We start from the raw sequence: 23210 nt of genomic DNA on the forward strand, positions 1-23210 counted from the left end.
AATAAATACAGTGCAAACCGTTGTTAATGGATGTAGACGGAAAGTTACTTAATAGTTAGAAGCAATTAATGTACTGGTATAACCCAAAGTTACCCAAAGCTTAGTCTTTACTTTCCAAAATAAATCCATTTTGCCATGTCGACATTGATAATTAAGTGTTAATTGATCTTTTGTACCAACTCGAAAAATCCTGTTCTTACACGATGGCCCAGAAAGAACTTGAACTATGATGGGCCTTCAGTTTATCTGGAAATTTCGAGCTCTGATGTCAAGATGTTGGTATATCATGTAGTGTTGAATAGTTATCTCAATACTTCTACTCAATATCATCATTTATGTATAGTCGAAATTTCTTTAATTGCATTTCCCCTGGACCACCAGTACAGTATTTGATAGCCTCAAACTCCTTCGGCCCTGGACATTTCAGGAGACAAAAATGCCGCCAGCAACTTTTGTTGAAGAATTTAATATAATTTAAATTTAAAACTGCCCTGTTGTTGAAAGCATTCAAATACTGGAATTTGTGGTATGGAATGCACTGCCGATCTATTTTGTCTGAAAGTTTGGTTCCTTACAAACAATTTGTAAGTTTAGATTTTATGTCCGTATGAGGTTTGGAAGTGATTTACAATGATTGTTAAATTCTCCTGGTAACTTTTCTTCGATTTTTGCAAACCCCTGTCAATCCAGAGAGTACTATGGAATAATTAGCATATTACAAGCCATTCAGTGGAAACCTCATTACACACTTTCAGATAAGTGCATTGAAAATGCATTTTTGGCAATTTTGCAGATATAATCTCATGAATGTTCAATGGAATTACACCGATGGCCTGCAAAATATGAGGCACGATTTTCAGAAGTAGGAAAATTATCTCTAGTTTTGGGAGCTTGCAGCCAGCAATTAATTCATTAAATGTTTAACATGAAGCCCAAAGTCCTAGCTGGCTTCTTTCTGCATTCATAACATCGATTCTGATTCTGAGAGGGTTGGGGTCTAGTTAGGTGGAGGCTCAGTCCTTATGGTTCTGGACCTATAAATCCTGCAGGCCACAGGTGTGTAAGACGAATCTGGTTTCTTATACAAAAAACACAAAATAATAAAGAACTCAAAAGAATATCTTTGTTTGCTTCTGTTTCTTTCACTTCATTTAATTATCTGGTTATTAAAACTTTAAGCAATAAAAATTCAAGATGATAACACAAAATATGCCAAAGCAAAGTTTCTTATATGAAGTCTGGATGATACAATTTAAACAGCTATCTATTGACAGAAAACAATACTTCAATTAAAACAGAAACGAAGTTTAACAAACCAACTCAAAGACCAGCACACACATATGAAAAAGCCTTAAATTTATAACATTCTTTGGATTTCAGTAAAATATACTATAAAGTTCAGGAAGATATTTGTACTGCTTTTAGATAAGCTCTAAATAACTGGGCTTACAAAAGTGGTGCCACATTGCCCAATATCTAAGCTGTTGAGGCAAATGCCACCTAGAGCAGTGGTGTGTGCAAGGCAGACAGGTGGCAGGGGGGTAAGAGGCCATGGTCTGGGAAGAACTGAACCACTGTTAAGGGAGTACACCCCTTCAAACCTTTTAATTAAGGACCTAATTTATAGTCTGTCTCAGAATGCAACATTTGATATCTAACCTTTAAACATTTTTTTCTGGGTGTGGACTCCCAGACCCTAATACATGGGAGTCATTCAATGAACCAAGGTGTGGTCCCCTATTTTATAAAATCTTTTATTGGCTTCGGGCTTTTCCATATAGGTCCAGTGCCTACTTAAATCAGTGGGGATATTTTCAAATGGCCCACCCCCCCTCTCCCCGCCGTTGAAATCCTGTGCACACCACTGGCCTAAGAACCCGCAAGATCTAATTGTTTCCAAGGTCAAGGTGCCTCTTGAAACAGTTCCATACAATTATTCTACTTTGTAGGTTAAGACGACCTTCTGCTCAGTTTATCTGTTGGCAATTTCCCTTCTTAACTTTTACAACCATAAAGAAACTTTGAGAAAATATTTACAATTCACAAAAAAAGAAAAAAGGAATGTTTATTTGTCGACATACCGATTCAAGATGTCAGGTAAAGAGCACTTGTTGTTTTATGTAGCAAAACAATATCCTTTCTTACTATAGAAGGCATCTTGTAGGTAGGTATGTAATGAGTTAAAATTATAGCACAAAAAAAAACTTAGCTTTTTCCTTTTTCTTCTTCATATGTGACCCTGAATTCATATTGTCAACCTTAAAAAACTCATGTAGCGTACCTTGTACACAGAGGTACTTATAAGCAAAATGTTAAAATGATAATAAGAATCATATAATAATATCTGACTTTTTCATGACTAACTTACTTATCAAAATGAAAATGAGCTAGATTTCATACAAAGGATGCTAACAAAGGATATATAATTCTTATTTCTGAAGTATTCACAGCTCGATCACTGAAAACTTGATCATGGATTCGGTCACACTAAATATTTCTTGTTTCAAGCTTTAAACTAAGAATTAACTTAAACTTAAAATTAATATTGGACATAAAATCGATTATGGAAATGTACAACCTTGAAAGCAGCTGTTTCGAGTTGTTTTTGATAATTGCGTCTCATTTAGGAATTCCTTAGGAATCCACTGACCTATGCACAGCGAATCAAAGATTTCTTTTCACATTTTGTAATTCACTTTCATTAATAATAAAAGAAAAATTTTACATGGACTTATCAAGATAAAATAGCAGCTTTACTTGCATGAAGGAGAGTTGAAAATGTTTGTCTACTTATCTAGACAGACCTGCATAGAGGCATGCATTCCATATATATAAATACAAATGATCAACCTTTGTTACAGATATTACATGTACAGATATTACATATTACATTACATGTACATTACATGTACATTACATCGGTTTCCTGACCTTTCCAACCCCCTCCCTAGCTCCCCCTCAACCCCCCCCCCCCGAAAAAAAAAACCACGTGGGATGAGAGAAACTTAAGTACTTTACAGAAGAAGACAAAAATTATTCTTTTTAAAACAAAACCTGGGCTTTATATACATAGAATTGTTTGCTAATATTCTTTCAAGAAAAGGTGACTTACATTGGTAGTACTATCAGCCTCTCAGATTATATCTTTTGATTATCATAATTGTGCCGATTGCAGTGAAAGACATATTAGCATCAGTACTAGAAAGGAAAGTACAACTCTAACTTTAAACAGATCAGTTAAGGCACAAAACTTATTTTGATATGTTACAGATTGTTAAAAAAAAAACTCTTGTTAATCAGTCCGAGTTCTAATTCTATACGTCTTTAACCTTTTTAAAAAAAATTATGATTTTATAAATATGATGCTCTTCTAGTGAAGTGGATGGGTTCACTTAACAGACTTAATCTGACATGTAGACAATTAGCTCAGAGATCCCAAACACACCATTTCAAAAGAGAGAGAGAAAAAAGTCATTTGAGCAATTATGCTGTGTTGTTTATATGAAATTAAAAGAACATAATTTTGGTTAAATTATTAGAATTGATTTATGAAGCAATCGATAGAAATGTCATCAGTATTGTCCTCAAAATATACTAGAAAAAAAGAAAAAATATATCATGGTCGCCCATGGTCAAATTTTGACCATGCATTTTACCCCCCTGCTGTGCTAAAAGTAGCTTCCCCCCTCCCCTCATTAGGTATTTCACCGTCTATCTTAAACATGCCTCAATGTCTGCGAACAATTTGGAGGATCAGAGAGTCTAGGAAGTTATTTACGAACACTCCTGGCAATTTTTAGCACGCTAAAATTGGTGGCCAATGTGATGACCTCTTAATTGAGACCGGCACTAAAAAGCCAACAACATTATCTTTGCGAAGGTTAGCATATATATATATATATATATATCGTTCTTGGACTATGATTTATCAAGATTAACATTCTTCCTTAATTTCATCTATAAGAAGTAAGAAAAGCCAGCATGATTTCATTAAACTTCAACAAATCTTGCAAAAACAGCCATCATAGCAACAGCATGATAAAAAGTAATATATTCTGGAGTTCAATTAAAAGAAAATTTAAAAACTGTTGCAAAAATAATTTGATGCCTGTCTTTAATAATATACATAAAAACTTTCCTTTCTTAATTTGAAAGCACATTTTGTTCTGATTTTTATTAGTTACTATTATATCAGTTTTTAAAATTCTGAAAGCTCACAATTACAATTTCAAATGCATCCTTTAAAAAGCTAAATTTCAGGCAAATTGTGGAATTTTAATTACAGAAATATTTCTACAGCAAAGTAATGCGATGAAAGCTATTTCTTCAGTGACATCATCACAACTTTCGACAGATAAAAAAATTGATAAAACATAAGAACAGAGTTAAAAATATTATTGAGCACAACATATTTCTTGGTGGTCAATGCGAAGAGCAAACTTTAATTTTTCATCCTCACAGAATTCATCTCTCGATCACTGTCAGCTGGAATACAAGATAATATGGAAAATGGGTCATTTTAATTAAATTATCCATTAAAAAATAATTGTTCTACGGTATCGATGTCAAAGTCTGTAAAACAAGATCATTAATCCTTACTATCTGACTAGTTATTTAGAAAGTTGCCAATGATTTGATTGATTGATTCATTCATTCAAATATTTCTTCAAATTTTCACCCATTCATGCAAACTCATCAAACTTAAATTTGTGCCCAAAGTCATCCTTAAATGTGTATCTACACAGAGCATTGATAATTTACCATTACCATTGTAGCATTCATTACAATCATAGAGAGAGCACTAAACATATCCTAATGGCATATGCAGATATGAGAGTTGGAATTGGGGGTTGTATTTAATGGAGGGGGAGGGGTGTAGAACATACCTCAGGTTGTTTTTGATTACTAATTAACCCCCCCCCCCTAATACAAACTAATGTTTGGCACATGATAAGACAATGTAATGGCATTATTGTCTGTATTATACAATCAAATGGCATTGATTCTCTACGGAATTTTCAAAGCTTGAACAGCGGTTAAGTTTTCCTCTGCCACCATAATACCCTAAATTACTAACATACAGTGAGTGACATGAGATACAGATATTCAAATTCGTGATTAAAGTAAAATAAAATTAACAAATACCACGACAAATATTGACTACAGATATAAGTAGAACATGAAGGCAATTATTTGGAATGTCTTGAACAGGTGCTTGTCGGTCTGTTCTCCTATCACACTGGCCATGTCACCAATCTTTCCCATCATGCAACAAGACAAACACCCCTGAGGCGCCTTTGAACTTGAACATATAATTGTCTAAGTCTTTAACAAAGCATTGATCTAGTAAATAATTTCATTGTTTGATTAAGTTTTAATTATTAACTTTTACACTTGGTAGGTTCAATGAAATGTCTCTGACCTTAATCGTCCTGCTGTGGGGCTACTTGATTTCTGCAGAAGAAAACAAAAAGAAACATTTAATACACAGCAGTTTTTATTATGATATAACTTACTAGTAGTTAGTGTGCAGTAATGTGACTTTATATTCTGGCTTACTAGTTGTTAGTGTGCAGTAATGTAACTTAATATATTCTGGCTTACTAGTTGTTAGTGTGCAGTAATGTAACTTTATATTCTGTGTGCTACAAACCAACTTAGCAACCAGTAGTCCATACTATATATGTTAGTATCCAGTGGGTTAAACTACAATGTAATATCCAGCTGGTTATAACTTTGTGGGTGATGATACAGCGTATTATCCAGTGTGTTTTTATATCCTTGGTGTCCAGTTAGTTTAAAATACAAATTGGAGTCCAATGGGATATAATGGGGCTTTACAAAGCATCCAGTGGGTTAGCATAAAACTTTATATCATGTGTGTTTACATAACTTGGTGTTATGGTGGTTTACAATGTAACCATACAAATTAAAAAGAGAAATAAATCTCAATGTGGATCATGAAAATACTGCTAAATACTGTAAATTTGTTGCTAAAACTTTGGTAAATGCCAATGAGGGTTATATAAACTTGTTCTAGTTCTCACTCTCAACAAACATATTGTGTAGCAGTGCTTTCTATGACACACAATATTAAAACACGATAAACTCTTCTCCTGTGATTGGTGGATCAAGATGATGAATTAGCCAATAACATTAAACCCAATGATCATTTGCAAGTTAGTCAAGTTTTTCTCTTTGTTTTCCTCTTTTCAGAGAAAAATACAGAAGAAAAGAAAGGCTTATCAAATGAAAGTTAGCACTATGATGGAAAGCAAGCATGCAAGTTGAAGCATTTTAAGTCATTTTTCTATTGTATTTGCGAGTTGAACTAAGGGCACTTGCATCACCCAAGAAGCCTGTTTTCTGTCAGTGTCAAAACATGAGTGCAATCCAACAGGCAGAATTAATGAAAAACCACCTCACCATCACAAAAACAAAGAAGGAAATAAAAACCATGAAAAAAAAATGAATTTATCTGTAAAACACATCAATGAATATTTATTGCATAAGGACCAAAATATTCAAAGGAGCCATGACAAACTATTCTACTTGAAATACACGTTTTTTTTTTAACGTATTTGGACATCTTTTCCCCCTCCCCCCAACTATTACCAATATGACATGCATCACAAATAATACACCCCACCATGAACGAATGAAATCAAATGAAATGAATGACTTTGGGGGCATATCCTCGAGAGGACAACTTCCCGAAAAATTGAAGGCTTCTGATACAGTGCGTGATTCAATAGCTGATCAATACTTATTCAAATGGCACGACGTGAGAAATATGAATGTAAAAGAGATCTGATTATAAACATAACAATAAACATAAACAAAGACAAACTAATTATAACAATCTTATACACTGCAGGAAATTTTGGTCACATTTTTTTGCCTTTTCTCTCTTTTCTGTTGTTGTCGCCAAAAACACAGTATTCAAATTACAGAATTTTATATTTTTTGTAGAAAGCGGGAGAACTGCTCAGGAATTGTCTCATTGTAAACAATTTATGAGTTTGACATTTAGGTTCGGAAAGATAAGGTCCTCGGATAAAGCCACAGGAAGAGTTCATATTAGGCGATCTGCAATTTCTGTTCAACCAGGCAAATTTTTAGCAATAGATTTTGTTGTTTATATAATATTGATCTTTCATTTCATATATATGTGTTTTCTCACATCAATACACCCACTAAATTTCTGCTAAAGGACGAAACAGTGCTATTCACTCTAATATCCTGTGGCAATGAATTCTAGAGAGAAATTGCACAAATTTTCAAATGATGTTTGGCAGTCATAAAAATATACATTGAATATAATCAGTTGTAAAAGCAGGTGTTTGTGTTGAAGGATGTCAAAGTCACAACAAAATGAGAAATAAATGTGCACAGGTGATGTTTCTGTATGATTTCCCACTTTTCAAAAATATTTTACATCTGTGATACTCCTTTTAAGACCACACTGCTGAAGGAAGACCTGGAACAAAATTTAATCCAAATTTCGGGTGTAGACACCCCACCTCTTTTTATCCCTCCACCGAATATTAAAGTAGTAATTAGTAAAACCTTGTGTGTAGACCTGATTAAAGAATTAACAAGTTTAGATATGCCTCAGATTGAAACATTTCACACCTATTATTTTATTTTTTGGGGGGGTCTAAGGAAAAAGCCCCACAACTCCCCTCCTCCTCTATATGGAAATTGGCAACATCCCTCAATTTGGATATCCTGGGTCCACCCACCCCTGGGATAGGCTAGATATGAAAGTGTGGTATCTTATGGGTTGACTATTTTTAGTCTCATTGAAAAGAAACAAAATTTCTCATCAAGATTTCTTAAACACTTGATGTGACATAAATACAGCAAACTAGCAGAGTTGTGTCTGTTTAAATGTATCTGAGAGTGACAGGAATAAAGCTGTGAATGTGACAATCTGTTTTTTCCATGATTGCAGAAAGCCTTAAAACAAAGGGATACCTTTCCAAGCACTAAAAAAGTGTTAATTTAGTTGTGTGACTGATATCAGTACAACGTATACACTGGATGGTATCTGCATGTCAAAATAAAGTAAGAAAAAAAAGGTTAGATAAAAAAATATATATATACATAAAAAGTAGAGAGAAAAACAGAGATATGAAAAGTTTTGTCCGATTGAAGAAGCCCAAGCCATGCCAAACAGAAAGTTGAAATTTGAAGATACAAAGCTGCATTCCAGGTGAAAAGTTGAAATTTTTGACTCCCAACAGGGTTTTTTTGTTTGTGGTAGGTTGCCAATTTAATACAACCACAAATATTACTCAATCAAGATTGCAATACATCAAACTGAGAAAACAGTCTCTATTTTTTCACCCAAAAAACAGGGAAGAAAAAAAGATAATGAGCAATTAACTAATGAAACAATTCGGTTCTTAGCATTTTGTCGCTCGAAAAAAATTTCATATTAATATGGATCCTATGTAAAAGACATCTTTTCAAGTTATCAATGTGTCAGTACCTCAAAGGAAAATTGAATAGTAAAGCCCCCCCCAAAAAAATTGTTACAGGATTTCAGTGTGCCTCAAAATTATCATTTTTTGAGTTTCAAATTTATACAAACTCAAAAAGCTGCTCTAACATTCTTTCTCAGCCTGCGAATCTCAAGATGTTAAAGTCATGCAATTGAGACAAGATGGGTGTCAGTATTAATATAGTAAGGGATTATCATGCACATGCGGGCATAGGAAACTTACTCGCCTTCAAACAGGTCAGCACTATCAAACAGGGAAGGGAAACAAGAATACTTTAGGAATGAGCAGCACAAAGAAGGCCAAAACACAACACATGAGGCAGCAATAGTATATACTCTACATAAATTAGTATATACTAATAGTATATACTCTACACAAAGGCAAAGACTACCACATAGAACTGATAGAGGGGGGAAACAAGTACAAGCTACACATAGGCGTAGGAGGCGGGGCAGGGGTAGGGTGGGGGGCTGCAGCCCCCAACCAAATATTTTTTGTGGAAATTCGGGCAATATGCAGAGAACTTTTCAGGAAATATTTTGGTTATATTTTTCGGGCAAGTCGCTACAGCCCCCCAAATCAAATTGGGCTCCTACGCATATGAAGATACATAGTAATTAAGTAGGATTAAATAAAATATCCAATAGACAAAACTTAATTGAATATCAAGTCTTTCCTAAAAGATTTTTTTATTTTTTATTTAGTGGGAGGCAGAAAAAAGGAGGAGAGGGCAGGGGTAAAGAAAAGATGGAGATGGGAAAAAGAGGGAGGGACTTGTCGGTCACAGCAACAGACTTATATGGGTTATTTTCATACATATCTGAAACCTAATATGATCTTAACTTGGAGCTAGAATTTATGTACAAAAGCTCAAACCAGATAGAAATGATGACTCCCCCCCCCCCCCCCCCCCTCCAAACACCTTTCAGATAGCAAAAAAGGAACAATCTTGTCATAAAATGTCATAATATTGTCACAAATGTACTAAAGTTACAGTAGGAAGAGGTAAGGACAGCAAAGGAAACTCTCACAACATTTGAACACATTATAGCCATGCTTACAGAGCAATCAGTGACATTGCATGTTATGTCCACAAGTCTACTGAAACTCTCACATTAAGTAAATTCTCCATTTTAATTGCAATACCATTTTGAAGTAATAGGAAGAGTTTGGACTTACTTTGTGAGAGGTAATCCATATTCTCTACAGTTTGAGAAAGAATGAATAAAACAAGAGAGATAAAAGATTAAAATTTATTTCAAATGAAATAGTATTCACTGTTATTCTATTCAATTGCAAATTTTTAAACTTTTTTTCTTCAATTGATTTCACACATTTTGAATCCCAACTGGCAATTAATATTGTTAAAGAAACATTATCCCAGTAGGAATATGAATCTAAAAGTCACTATCAGTGAGCAACCCTCATAAGAATAATTCTTCTATGTTGGGAATGTAATATGGTTTAGAGAAGCTTGTCGTCACATTTCCCAAATTTAGACAGTTACTTGGCAGTAGCTTCACTAAGGCAACTGTTAACATTTTTAGCCAAAAATAAATAAAAAAAAGCAATGAAAGATATAAAAACAACAATTTCATCCTATCTTGAATGATAGGGATCGAAGTACCTATTGGAAATCAATCAATCAATTATGCTATACTTACAACAAGAGCATCAATGATGCAGTATCTCAATACTGGAAGTTTTAATTTTGATTCCTAACTTCAAATCTTTGCTCTGTCTCTACAATTATCAATATCAATCATGGTACAACAAATATATAACTTGCATTTTTGCTACTTTGCCACGAATAGTCTCTGCAGGTTACACTTTATCCTGCTAGTCTTGCCTTTAGCACTCATTGCCTGTTAGTCGAAAGAACGACGTTGCAAGGTTTAGTAATGTCATAGAATATTTAAGAACTTGTTTTTTATTTGGTATCCTTCATCTTAGGTCAGTCTCTGTTGGACTTTTTGGTCATATAGTTTGACGTCAATGACAACGGCCAAATTAGAAAGGGGCGAACAACTCCACCATATTCTTCATGCCTGCCTTGAGAGCTAGGCCTATTGACCTACTGTATGTTACTGTAGACTGTAGTGGTGACTACCATCAAAACTGTGTCCACTTCTAGATATCAAAACAACCCACGTTTTTCCATCTCAATTTTTCGGACATGAAGATTTCATGGATTTATGACTTGGAAAAAATAATGTAAAAGAAGATTACAAGTTTTTATATGCAAGTGATGGGTGGCCTCCCAAGGGCGGCGGAACCGGGGGGGCACGTGCCCCCCCACTTTTCCTCAGGTTAAAAATGTGCCCTTTTTCTACATAAAAATTGAGGTGTCTCAAGTTAGCAAGAGGCCAGGGAACCAGAATGAACACTCGAGAAGGGCCGTTTCCGGCCATCTGAGGGGTTTGGTAAACCAAAAATTTTCTTGTACGCTCCGCGCCAACCGATGGTGGCGCTACGCTCAGATAGTCGTGCATACAACTTTGCAAATCCTGGCTACGCCCCTGACTTTTAATGAATTTCTGTGGGTCAAACTCAAAGCTATTTCGAATGGAAAAAATTTGTTAAGATATTAACAAGAAATAAACTCTAATTGAGAAGATTCCTACATTAGCAACTAGCATGATTTCACCTCATTTTGTCTCAAAAGAAAACTTGTTCCTTGTTTCCCAATTTGCACATTGGATATTGCAGTGCTAGTATGCATTTTTCTTTGTGGGGGGGGGGGGGGCGTTGATGGAGTGATGTGTATACGCAAATAAGATAATACAGTAAGAGTTATAAAGGGTACTAAATATCAGGCTGCATCAGTCCAATCGAAATTCTGAAAAGTGCCCTTTAATGTCGGTGCCCCCCCAGATTAAAAGTGCTTCCGCCGCCCTTGTGGCCTCCTCTTCCCCTAATAGCCACCTCAGTTCCTCTCCATTTTGTTATTTTATTTTAATTCTTTGTACATTTGATGTCAAACATTACAGGTTCAAAAGAAAGCTAAACATACTTCTTATAACCTTATACATCTTATATCCTTATAAATAAAACATAACCTTATACAATTTTTATAGTCTTATCAAAGTTGTGATGCTATGGCCGGCTCCTCTTTTATACGTACCCATCAAACAAACTTACCCTGGTCCTTCCTAGGAAAAGCTGTCTGAACACCAGTACAATGCTAATGTGGCTATCACTGAAAGCCTAATAGGCCTAGGGGCCTAGGCCTATATATTAAATGCACTAGGCTAGGCCTACAGTAAGTAGCCTTCAGAAATACAAGAATGTGTATACGTAATTATACAAAATACATGAAGAGCAATCAAACAAACTTATCATGGCCCTTGCTCTGAAAAGCTACCTGAACACCAGTACTATCCTTAAATGGATGTTACAAAAACGAAGGCCTAGGCCTAATATACATTAAATGCACTACGTAGAATTCAGCAGTACAGAATGTAATTAGCATGCAATACACTAACACCTCGCGTACCTAACTACAGAACAGAAATTGTTCGCGAGGGTAGCCATTTTCGTATATCTAACATGTAGCTGTTATGAGTCATAGCCAATCTGCTACAAAACAGACTTGGGGGCGGGGCTTAATCATCAAAAACGGACCTTTTTACTAAAAGTAGGGGCGGCAGCTCAGTGTTGTTTTAAGAAAGAAAAATCATTTAAACATCAAATAAAGCAAATAAAAGCCATTAAATGTCATATAGAGGTAGTAAAATTCTTATTAATACCTACCTGTAAACAACAAATGAAAGTTTAAAATTTTAATAAAATATATAATACGTAGGACCCTATCTTAGACGATACCACTGTTGAAAGACAGTTCTATTCTATTCTCTTTCATAAAACATAAGTTTTGGAGCGTGTGCAAAACAGGTCTGCCAAAGTGTGTTTTCAGTCCAAATTGGCCCGATTTGGACATAAATCGGTGAAAAAGTCACAGAATGAGATACAATTCTGGAATAAAAAATAGTAACTTTTGTTGGTCTATATGATATATTCTTGCTCTGGAAATTCCAGAGAAAAAGAACTTTGTTTGAAGACGCTGAAAAATTTTTAAGAGAAGAGAAAGTCCCACTTACTGTTACAATATCTCTATACATGTAATGTATTGAGATAAAAATTAAACCCAAGAAACACTATGACTACATACTAACTACACACATTTTGTGACCACAATTCTACCGTTTGGGAAGGCTGCAAGAAACCCCCAAACTTGCAACGATACAACCCGATGCTGTGTTATATTTCTTGCATTTTCATAGAACATTATTTTGCTTGTTGGCATCCCAAGGATGATATTTAGTTCCAGTAGCATCAGGTATCATCTAATAATTATAAATTCTATTTCATAAACACCTATCAAGACTGTTTCAAAATTTTTGCTCTGCTGAAAAAGTAATCAAATGCTGCGTTAAGATTTACCGTTCGTCAAAGCCGCTGTCTCTGTCCATCCGTCTGTAGTATTTGGCAGATTTGACACCAAATGCAAATGTGAAGATCATGGTGATACAGCACAGACCGAGGCAGTACCAAAAACCATTCTGAAAGATAGACAAAATCATACTTGATTGAAGTTATACAGTGAAAAGCAGTGGAATGTGACAATACATTCACAATGGCACAGGCTGTCCTGAAATGACCATATGACATCTGCAACAGGCTTCTTTTACTAAAGTAGACCCCTGGTGACACCAAATGACCTTTGAACACAAAAAACAATAGGCTTCTTGTACTCAATGTGGTACTTTGACACACCAAATATGAAATTGGTCCGACCTTCCCTTCTTCAGATATCGTGTGTACCAAGATAGGCGTCACGTACATACACACGCATACACACACACATTTCTGACATGATACCAAAACTTAAATTGTGCCCTCACTTTGTGACAGTAAGCAACTTTCAAGTTTTTGGAGCTACACAATAGAAAACATGGATTTTTAAATCACTAAACACTGCATAACTATATATGTCCTCACTTTAAGGAATGTATCAATGTATTGGTTCACACAGATCTAACATCCTCTATTTGTGGTTAATACACAACAGATAATACACATCTTGCATAGTTACATACATCCTCACTTTCAGGAATGTATCAATGTATTGGTTCACACAGATCTAACATCCTTTATTTGTGGCAAATACACAACAAATAATAATAATACACATGTTGCATGGCTATATAAATCCTCACTTTGAGGAATGTATTGGTTCACACAGTTCTAACATCCTCTATATGTGGTTGTGAACTTTAAACAGCTAATACACATGTTGCATGGCTATATAAATCCTCACTTTGAGGAATGTATAGGGGTCACGTACATACAAACACACACACCCCCCCCCCCATTTCTAACATGTTACCAAAACTAAAAGTTGTGCCCTCACTTTGTGACATCATGACAGAATGTAAAAAACTATACAAGGTATTAAAAATGAATACAGATTAATGAAAACTGAAATGAATAAGGTAGATAAGTAGTAGCTTACAAATGCCTGGATAAATCCAACACAGACTGTATTCACTGCTGATGAATACAAGTTATAGACAGGGAGACATTTACCGACTTCGTTCTGAATCTGAAGAAGAAGAAGTAATCAATAACTAAAACTTCTTTCTCACTAGCACACGCAGAGAAGAATCGGTTCTTACAGAGATTCAAAATCCATCTTAGGAATGTACATCACATTCGGCTGTAGATCAATGTCCTGATATCTACACATTCTCATTTGTGACTTTGGAGCAATAACCTCCACTTCATCATTCTTCTCACCTTTCCACTCGACCTCTCCCCACTCCCCCATCCCCCATTAGTTTTGTAAAGTTATAATAAAGTTCACTAATAAATCAATAAATAAGTTCAGGCCAAATAGGTACAAAAATTAATATGAATAACATATAAGAAAAATTTAAATAACAATGTAAATATAGATTGTCTAATGTGATTCCTTATTTGATACCAATTGATGAAGAATCCAGTTAGAAATTAAAGTGACTTTTGGGTATGAGATGCAGTGAGTGGATCCTGTGTGTCTTAGAAGAGTGGGGCACAGGAAGACATGTATTGGTGAATACCGGAAGTAGTACAGAAAGAGGCGGTGCATAAGAAAATTTCAGTAAACAGTATTAAGGCAGGCTTGCTAGACTTGCAGCTAACTTTTTCACCATGTATGTACCCTTGTTTTAAGCAAAAATGTCATTTGCAGGTAATTTGTCCAGCAAAAAAAAATTTTTTGAAAGAGAGGGTCCAGAAGCCCGAAGTCCCTCCATGGGTTTGCCCTTGAGATGAAGCTTACCTGGGACTCAATGTAGTCTGCAAACTGATACGGGTATCCCAGGATGCGGGTTTTAAATCCCATGATATTCTGTGAAAAGTGAAAAGCAAATATAGTGTGGCAGACCGTTTCTTAAAAATATATGAGAAAGACACATTAGATAATATTGTTATCAAGGTACCCTGAGAGCTATGACTGTTATTAGTATTATATAGTTCTTCAACCTATGTTAAAAAGGGGAAATCTATCCCACTCCAGTTGACTTCACAGATTTCTGGTAACTTGCTGCTACAGCTCACATACCAATAACATACCTATGACAGACCTATGACTGACTCCTCTTTAATACTACCATCTCTCTAGTAATAGTCTATTTCTATTACAGATTTCTGGTAACTTGCTGCTACAGCTCACATACCTATGACATACCTATGACATACCTATGACTGACTCCTCTTTAATACTACCATCTCTCTAGTAATAGTCTATTTCTATTACAGATTTCTGGTAACTTACTGCTACAGCTCACATACCTATGTCATACCTATGACTGACTCCTCTTTAATACTACCATCTCTCTAGTAATAGTCTATTTCTATTACAGATTTCTGGTAACTTACTGCTACAGCTCACATACCTATGACATACCTATGACTGACTCCTCTTTAATACTACCATCTCTCTGGTAATAGTCTATTTCTATTACAGATTTCTGGTAACTTACTGCTACAGCTCACATACCTATGACATACCTATGACTGACTCCTCTTTAATACTACCATCTCTCTGGTAATAGTCTATTTCTATTACAGATTTCTGGTAACTTACTGCTACAGCTCACATACCTATGACATACCTATGACTGACTCCTCTTTAATACTACCATCTCTCTGGTAATAGTCTATTTCTATTACAGATTTCTGGTAACTTACTGCTACAGCTCACATACCTATGACGTACATATGACATACCTATGACTGACTCCTCTTTAATACTACCATCTCTCTGGTAATAGTCTATTTCTATTACAGATTTCTGGTAACTTACTGCTACAGCTCACATACCTATGACATACCTATGACATACCTATGACTGACTCCTCTTTAATACTACCATCTCTCTGGTAATAGTCTACTTCTATTACAGATTTCTGGTAACTTACTGCTACAGCTCACATACCTATGACTGACCTATGACTGACTCCTCTTTAATACTACCATCTCTCTAGTTTTAGTCCTTAGCAGATATTTACTTTATAATGTACCATTTAAACAGCGTTATAACCCAGAGAACTACATTCATAGTATGACATACTTCTCGTTTGAACTCAAAATGTGGAAACATATTCCCTCTCGTGCTGAACTATTAGAATGTGATATTTGCTGACAGCTCATGATGATACCAAATCACACAAGTACGCAGTTAACTTTAAATACCAGATATAGCCATATTAGTTTCATTAATGAGTCCAGTGGCTTAGCCAGAGAGTGGGTGGGGCAGAGGGCGATAGTGACGCAGAAACTTTCAGGGGTGTAACGTGGAAGGCAAAAATTGTACATGAACTCAACAAAGTCACAACACACTGACAAGTGTAGTTAAAATGATGTAAAATAATAGCACCATTTTGCATCTTATCCCCCCCCCAATACGGAGACAATAATTTGGCTTGTCCCCCTCTCGCCCTTCCCCCCCTTCCCTTACCCCATGCCGTGGAGGCTGACTACATGCACGCAAGCTAAAGACTTACTGCTTGCAACAGTGAAGTGGCATCAGCATCCAGATAAGCCTGAGCAAGGTCAGCTGCATCTAAAGTGTCGGTGATCAACATCTGGGGAAAGAAAGGCAACAAATAATAATAAACGTTTATTAGCTTCACTGCAGATAGACATGGACAGAAAGGTTTATCTTGATAGGCCAAACAGAGAAGAATTTACAAATGTTTCATTATAAACTCAAAGCTTTGGAATTCTTAACAGGTCAGTGTGAGGATGACTGAAGGGTGCATTTTACTAGATTTTGTTATTTGTAATTATATCAAAAAGCAACTTGTTACACGTTGTAGAAAACTTACAGCATTTCTGTTGGAAAACGGTTATAAATGTGTTAGCGGTATTTTTTTACTTTTGGTTTCAAATATATCTGTCGACTACAGCTTTGAATCTATACAATATAACTATATCAGCTTTCCAGCCAAAACTCATTACTCATTTGACAAATCCAGATATTTGACAGATAAAAACTGACTTTTGCTGACAAGAAGAGTTTAAAAGTTCACACTTTTAAGTAGGAGCGAAAAAACAAATATATAGATCAAACCATTTGGATTCATCGAGCACAAAGTGAAATTGACTAATAATCATGATACTTCAATGTTAAAATTGTCATAGCTCTGCTTTAAGTGACAAAAAATTTAGGCTAGACAAAAACTTATGATAAACAGTTTGTAGTAAACTTACATCAATCTTTCCTGTATAGTCGGGCAAAACATCAATCTGCGATTCCAATGTGTTCTGAGGAAATGAAAAATAAATTTCATATTTATCTTTTGTACAAAATATTACGAGATATTCTTGTAACAAATTTATTACTGACACAACAAAACACAAATATATCCACCACCTTGCCCTTTTACGATATGAGATATCATCTTAACAGAACATGTCACTAATGCCAACTTACCAAATATTTGTTCTTTAAAATGCAAGAGTATGTGTGTATATATATGTAATGTATTTATATATATATAACTGTTTGATACAGGTGTCAAACGCCTACAGTGAAATTACGATCTTCCTTATCGGTTTCGAACGTCTGGACATACAATCAGCCTCCATAGCCTAGTTGATTGGTGTTCATGTACAAAGCGGTATGCCCGGGTTCAAATCCCGGTAGAGGCTGGAAGTTTTTTCACTGTTCTGGATTTTCCTTCTCATTACGTTTTCAAATATATATATATATATATATATATATATATATATATGTATATATATATATATATATATATATATATATATATATTATTACCTTAACTTATCACAAATAAAGCAGAAAAATTGTCTCTCATTGAGAAGTCTAATGCTGAATTCTGTTATGAAAGTAAATTTTAACAGCTTTCTCATTTACCAGTGACTCACAAAGAAAAACCAGATTTTCAATCAAATTTGTGTTACCAGAACTTCACATAGAGCCAGCTATCAATGAAAACAGGAGTGGTGGTAATTTTTGTGGAGTAAACTACCCTATTCGCTCTCTGTCTCAAAGATATTCTGTGTTTAACTTCTGTCATATGTTCAATCACTGATGTGCAGAATATCATGCCCTCTTTTATCATTTATGTTGATGATGAAAATGACCTTAATCCTTGAATTTTACATTAACATTGTAACATAACCATCTCCTATTTACCTTTGTATCAATGAATGGAGCCATAAGGTTTGTCTGTATAACATCCAACTCCTCCGCAAAGCCTTCAATGGCTGCTTTATCACCGGTCTTTAAAGAGAAAACCAAAAGAAAACTTTAGTTGATTCAAATTCATTCTGTACAAAGAGAACAAGTTTGACATGATGCTGAAACATTTGCTAGCTTCACTACATCTTGTGTCACTAACTGAATCACTGAATCAACTTCTTAATATTATATTTGCTACTGTTAGTGTCTTCTATGCAATGAAAGGTAAGATACAGAACAATTGAGGCTTGATGATGTAACTGATGATTAAACATTGACTAGCTTCAATAAATCTTGCATGTTACAAAAAGAGATTAAGAGAAAGCCCAATCTGAAGTTGATACCGTAACTTTACTGTCATGTTTAGAGTTACCGATAAGACAAACTAAAAGAAAAATTGGACTTGATGCTGTAACATTTGTTTTTCCAACATGCTTTACTGTTTCCAATCTTTTGTACCTACTTCTTCTTTCTAAGTGTAATGTCTGCAGATATTGAGAAGACTAGTTATGGTTATATAAACCAAGTAACAATAATTACAAAGGTATAAACAAAAGTTAATAAACCAATCTGTATATCATGACTGTACACTTGCCAATGTAGATCAATCACAATTTGTATGCAAACATAGATATTTCTGCCTTGCAATTAATTCTACCATAACTTAAATACAGAAAAACAAGACCAGCTATCCCTGGGGCAATTGAGAGACATGCACAGAGACAAACTGAGAGGAAACGACCCCGGGAAAACTTAAGAGAGATACCGGGGACAAAACTCAGAGAAATGCCTCCCAGGGAAAACTTAAGGAGACAAACTCAGAGAAAAGCCCCAGGGAAAACTGAGGAGACATACCCAGGACAAACTCGGAGAAACACCCCCAGGAATACATAAATACACAGGACGGACTCAGATATACACCCCTGGGAGACCTTAGCAGATATTCCCAAGGCAAACTCAGAGACATGTCCCTGGGTGTCCCTGGGACAACTTAAGAAACTAACATTACCTATCAAAGGAAACTACATAATGGGGGAAGGGGGTCATGGGGGAGGGGGTGCAACTTGAGACCTAAATATTGATAAATTAAATCAATCAATTGTTTAAATACTAACATTATTGATAGTCGCTGCTGCTGTTCTCATGGTGCCGGCTAAAACTGAGAGATCGTTACCTTGGTTGACATCATAGGTGACTGGTTTTGATAGCTGTTGATTAACAATCAAGACTCGTGCATAAGCTTTGTTAGAATTTTCGAATAGAGGTTCGTTTCTTCTGTCTTAGAAAAGAATACAAGAGACTTGTGCAAGTTCTTTGAGTGACTGTACAATGCCCCGAATGACAAACAAGATGTTGGATAAGAGATGATTACCTACCTCGGCCAGAAACACATCCCAAGAGATCTCATAATTAGAGCTATTTTGGAACTCTTCCAGGCTGCTGCGAGTGTCTCCGGTAAGGATATTGACATTACTGAAATCTACAGTGATGTTATCAAACTGTGAATCAAGATCACCGACGTACTGCAATACAAGAACATTTAAAAGTTTAATAGTCTTCAAAGAATATCCATAACTTTAAACAGCATATTTGTTTACAGTAGGACAATTTTGACCAAGCATATATAGTTTAAAAAATATCAAGTGAACTTTTTTATTTTTAAAGAAATGTTCCATCATGGAGAGCATTGTGGTTAAGGCAGTGGAGTTGTAATCTAAGGATTGCAGGTTTGAGTCCTGGCCAGATCATTATGTGGTGTCCTTGGGCAAGCCACTTTATCTCCATTGCCTCTCTTTACCCAGGTTTATATATGGGGACCTGTGAGATAAACTGCCAGTTGGGCGCCTTTTAACTTCTGCAATTTGGAGGTATTTTCTTTATGTTTGACAGGTATATCGTTGACCAGGGTAATATTGTAATGCGCCTTGAGCACCGTTATCGGTGGATATTATCCGCTCTTTTTAATTCCTGTATAAAAGTAAGTTGGCCTGATGTTTCAATCCTCTGCAGAGGCTAAATGACTTGTCATTTAGCCTCTGAAGAAGATTCTGCTTCATTTAGCCTCTGCAGAGGATTGAAACGTCAGGCCAACTTACTTTTATACATTCTATTACACAGGCTCTCTAGTGTATAAGCAGTTTGCTAACAGCTTAACCCAGAGAAAGGCCCAGGTTTACTTTCTATAGGGGAAGTGTGGCCCTGGGGCGTTGAAACTGACTCTAGTGCAAGGTGGACATAGCATGGACCCTTGCACCCCCCCCCCCCAAATATATTCAAAAAACAAATAGTGTACTCTGAGGTATAGTCTGGTCTATAATTAGGTATAAATGCAGACTGTTCTAGTTACTACTTTTAATGTATGCCAGCGGTCCCTGTGACTGAAACCAATGTGGCAAAAGTGTTGGACTACCAATTTATCATGATTAAGCATGTTCATTCCTAGTTACTAAGTTCTTAGAGTCAAAAAGCACTAGCACTTAATACAGTTTTGCTGTACAATCAATAAAGTTGCTGCTGCAATTTTGACATTTTTATCTTTGCCTGATCATCTTGCCATATTGGTAAATAACATTTATTTTCCATCTTGTTTACTTCTGCCCACAATCTACAATGTTTCTTCAATTCCTTATAAATATTTGCAAAATTCAGCCCCTAAATTTTCCCCTATCTAGCTCACCTGACCAATGTTAGTAAACTGTGCAATGTCGATGAGATTTTCGAGTTTGAAAGCTGTGTAGATTCCTTTATTATTTTCACAGGCACTGAAAAGTGATGAAGAAAAAAAACAATGCATACAACAAAAGAATGATACAAGCAGAAAATAGAGAACAGGAGAAAGAGAAAATCAGAGGATAAAAAATTGTTTCCATAAATAGCAACCAACTACTTTAAACTCAAAAATAAAAAAACAAGATAGCTTCAGTTTATTCACTTCATAGCTGGCACATTTCAATGTTTTACTAAAAATACAAAATAATATTCTAACTCTTGTTGTCCATCAATAGGATGTACTGCTTGAACAGGAAACTCTTTAACTTGGTTACAAACATGTCAGACAAATACTACAGTATACCTCTGCTATGATGAATGTATAAATCACGACACTATGAGGAAATATAAACTCAAATTAGAAAGGTTTATTGAAAAGAGGTGACTGAACAGGGTAAAATATACTTTTTGGGGGGGGGGGGATAAAATACTTACTTCAGCAACCCTGTAACAGTGATGTCGATTGATGAGTTCTGGAATAATAAGTCCCCAAGAAAATAACCATCAATGATGGCATCCGGCTTATCAATTGTCTGAAAAGGGAGAAGACAATGGCAAAACTTCAATATGATATCTTTACAATTAATATCCATGACAAGACAATAATAATGATAACAGTGGTACTGAAATGTTCAAACCAAATATCTGAATCTTCTGTGAAATTAGTGCAATTGAAGCACGTCCAAAGAAAGCAATTAATCCAAAATTAAAAATTGAAAAGTGCTACTGTGTTTTAAGTTGAACATAATCATTGAATGAACAGCCAGTTGCCAGTTGGGTAATGTGTCTAATGCTACTACCACTCTATACTAGCTTCACATATCATGCTTCAAAGCACTTGTACTAGCAGTATGAACAGTTTCTAACCTTTATCTGATTCTAGTTTTTCAATACCACTATATACTATCCTCACATATGCTTCAAGCGCTCGTACTAGAAGTATGAACTGTTTCTAACCTTTATCTGATTCAAATGCTAATATCACTCTCAACTATCCTCACATACCATGCTTCCAAGCACTCGTACTAGAAGTATGAACAGTTTTATAACCTTTATCTGATTCTAATGGCAATACCAATCTATACTATACTTAAATATCATGCTTTGAAGCACTTGTGCTGGCATTATAAACAGTTCCTAACCTTTCTCTGATAGAAACATGATATTCCATACTGCTTTTACTGTCAGTACTAGTGCTTAGAAGGGGGACATGAAAGCACAAAAAAAAAGGTCCCAACTGGTTGGAATGATATCAAAGTCTTTGCATATTCATTAGCCATCTTAATCAGGAGCAATAATCAAGTCAAAAGCCAAATAGTTTTAAATTAATGCAGTCGTTTTTTAATGAATGTACCTCTACGAAAATTTCCCGAGAGATAACGTTATCGCAGACGAGTCTGTCGATTGGTCCCCCAGTGATGAAGGTGAAGGAAGATACCAGCATAAACGGAGGAACCAAGAGTCCTGACAAAACAGCAGCTCTGAAAGATAGCCAGAAATAGAAGTCAAATAGTGAGTAGCTGATCATGTGCTTCCCAGATGAAACTGTCATAAAATTGAAAATATAAAAAGCCCTATATCTTTCATGAAGATACTTTTATGGGCTTTATTTAATGGATAAAGCAGCTCTTTAAGAAAAGATCTTTTCTCTCTTCAAATTGTAAGTTTATAGAAAATGGTCATGGTGTATGTAAAAAAAAGAGGGAGGGGGGGTGTTAAATAATTTCATACATTATTCTCTCATTATTCCCAAGATAGAAGAACCCTGGCACAAAATTACAAGCAATTTGATCCACTCTAAAGTCTTGGCCCCAGTCCTCTCACAAGGAGACTGGCACTGTGTGATCATGACTGTGTTGTACATCTAGAAAATATCACAAGTCCCACTCTTAAAGGGAATAGGTCAAAGGTCGAGGGGCTAATCTACACTGCAGGGAATCATTCATCCGGTATTGCTTCGCAAATTGCTATGCTTTCCTATTAATGGACAACTTTACTATACAAGTGCAAAGAATTTATAGCACTTTCTCCCACCCCTCTCCCCTTGTTCACAGGAACTTTATATTATTTTGTAAGGGTAAGGGTTCTGAGCCTTCAAACTGATACACAGTACACTTTGAGCACTAAAATTATCCCATGTTCTGTATGCTGAGCATCTGAAATGGATACTAGATTGTAAT

At 35.5% G+C, this 23210-nt stretch overlaps 1 protein-coding gene across 6 annotated transcripts in view; it reads right to left on the reverse strand.

The window, feature by feature from the left end:
- Positions 1-1118: 1118 nt before the first annotated feature.
- LOC139967695 (prominin-1-A-like) overlaps positions 1119-23210 on the reverse strand; it is a 57204-nt gene continuing 35112 nt past the window's right edge. For 3 of the 6 annotated variants that reach the window (XM_071971704.1, XM_071971706.1, XM_071971705.1), the window contains exons 14-28: positions 22385-22511; positions 21466-21563; positions 20939-21023; positions 19638-19784; positions 19377-19469; positions 18217-18303; positions 17268-17321; positions 16559-16639; positions 14833-14901; positions 14026-14115; positions 12954-13072; positions 9690-9713; positions 8733-8753; positions 5423-5454; positions 1119-4485 (exon numbers count right to left, since the gene is read on the reverse strand). In XM_071971704.1, the coding sequence (XP_071827805.1) occupies positions 5424-5454; positions 8733-8753; positions 9690-9713; positions 12954-13072; positions 14026-14115; positions 14833-14901; positions 16559-16639; positions 17268-17321; positions 18217-18303; positions 19377-19469; positions 19638-19784; positions 20939-21023; positions 21466-21563; positions 22385-22511 (1126 nt within the window). In that variant the 3' untranslated portion in view covers positions 1119-4485; position 5423. Of the gene's footprint in view, positions 4486-5422; positions 5455-7980; positions 8054-8732; positions 8754-9689; positions 9714-12953; positions 13073-14025; positions 14116-14832; positions 14902-16558; positions 16640-17267; positions 17322-18216; positions 18304-19376; positions 19470-19637; positions 19785-20938; positions 21024-21465; positions 21564-22384; positions 22512-23210 lie in introns of all 6 variants that reach the window. The other 3 variants (XR_011793081.1, XM_071971708.1, XM_071971707.1) reach the window with 3 other exon arrangements.

Source organism: Apostichopus japonicus, chromosome 5, assembly GCF_037975245.1.
Source record: "Apostichopus japonicus isolate 1M-3 chromosome 5, ASM3797524v1, whole genome shotgun sequence".
Lineage (NCBI taxonomy): Eukaryota > Metazoa > Echinodermata > Holothuroidea > Aspidochirotida > Stichopodidae > Apostichopus > Apostichopus japonicus.